We start from the raw sequence: 1,112 nt of genomic DNA on the forward strand, positions 1-1,112 counted from the left end.
CCCGGTATGTGCTCCAGGGGTCTCAAAGCCAGCACTTCAGGCTGGGCATGAGGGTCATGGGTGGTTGGAGCCCCCACCCCGCTCCCAAAATAAGGGACCCGCCTCCTCCCAGTTCAGAGCCTCACATTCTTGAGGAACTCCTCTGCCACGATGCGGGCCCTGGCGTTGACAGAGAGCTTCATCTCGCTGATCTCCTTGTCAATCTCCTCCATGAAGTGGATAACAAAGTCCACCAGCTTGTGCTTGTACATCTGCTCCGTGTGGAAGTTTGTGATCAAGAAGCTAATGTCATAACCCTGGGGAACAGAGGAGCACCCTGCACATGAGCACCCAGGGCCACCCACCATGTGACCTCACATCCCAGTTCCGCATTGGAGACCCCCCTGGTGCCAGGTGCGGAGCCGGGACCCGCTGCTCTGCCCCCTCTCTGTCACCTCACCTCCACGGGCTTCCTGCGCAGGATAAAGAAGTTCTCGGCCCTCATCATCATAAAGCGCATGAATTTGTGGCACAAGATCTTCTCGATCTCATCGGCCTGGGGAGAGGAAAGGGGAGTGAGGCTTCCCCCATGCCAGGTGTGAGCTGCCAGCCCGCCACCCATGACCCCCACCTCACCTGCTTCACTGCGATGCTGACACGCACAGAGTTAATGGAGCCCTCGATGAGGACTTTCTCCTTCTCATTCATCATAAAGCGCATGAATTTGTGGCACAAGATCTTCTCGATCTCATCGGCCTGGGGAGAGGAAAGGGGAGTGAGGCTTCCCCCATGCCAGGTGTGAGCTGCCAGCCCGCCACCCATGACCCCCACCTCACCTGCTTCACTGCGATGCTGACACGCACAGAGTTAATGGAGCCCTCGATGAGGACTTTCTCCTTCTCATTCCTGTGAGCAGAGGAAGGGCAGGACCGAATCAGAAGGAAGCATTTGCTGGTCAGAAATTGGGGATGGGAAGCGTGCAACTGGGGAGCTGCAGGGATCACAGAGATAGGGAGGTTTTGCTTCATGCTGCTACATGATGCATTCAGCCTCCTGGAAGCATCCATCCCCAAGGCAGATCCTCCCTCGACCCCTGCCTAGAGCTCCCTCCTTCCTGCAGCTCCTCGACTCCC

At 57.4% G+C, this 1,112-nt stretch overlaps 1 protein-coding gene across 1 annotated transcript in view; it reads right to left on the reverse strand.

Moving 5' to 3' along the window:
- Positions 1-930, reverse strand: part of ARPC4 (actin related protein 2/3 complex, subunit 4, 20kDa) — a gene marked incomplete at its 5' end in the record, with an annotated part of 1,183 nt that extends 253 nt beyond the window's left edge. Inside the window, 3 exons of the mRNA XM_010286101.1 lie at positions 126-296; positions 440-535; positions 816-930. Of these exons, the coding sequence (XP_010284403.1) occupies positions 126-296; positions 440-535; positions 816-930 (382 nt within the window). The remainder of the gene's footprint in view (positions 1-125; positions 297-439; positions 536-815) is intronic.
- Between the last annotated feature and the right edge of the window lie 182 nt (positions 931-1,112).

Source organism: Phaethon lepturus, unplaced genomic scaffold (genome assembly GCF_000687285.1).
Source record: "Phaethon lepturus isolate BGI_N335 unplaced genomic scaffold, ASM68728v1 scaffold38994, whole genome shotgun sequence".
Classification (NCBI taxonomy): Eukaryota; Metazoa; Chordata; class Aves; order Phaethontiformes; family Phaethontidae; genus Phaethon; species Phaethon lepturus.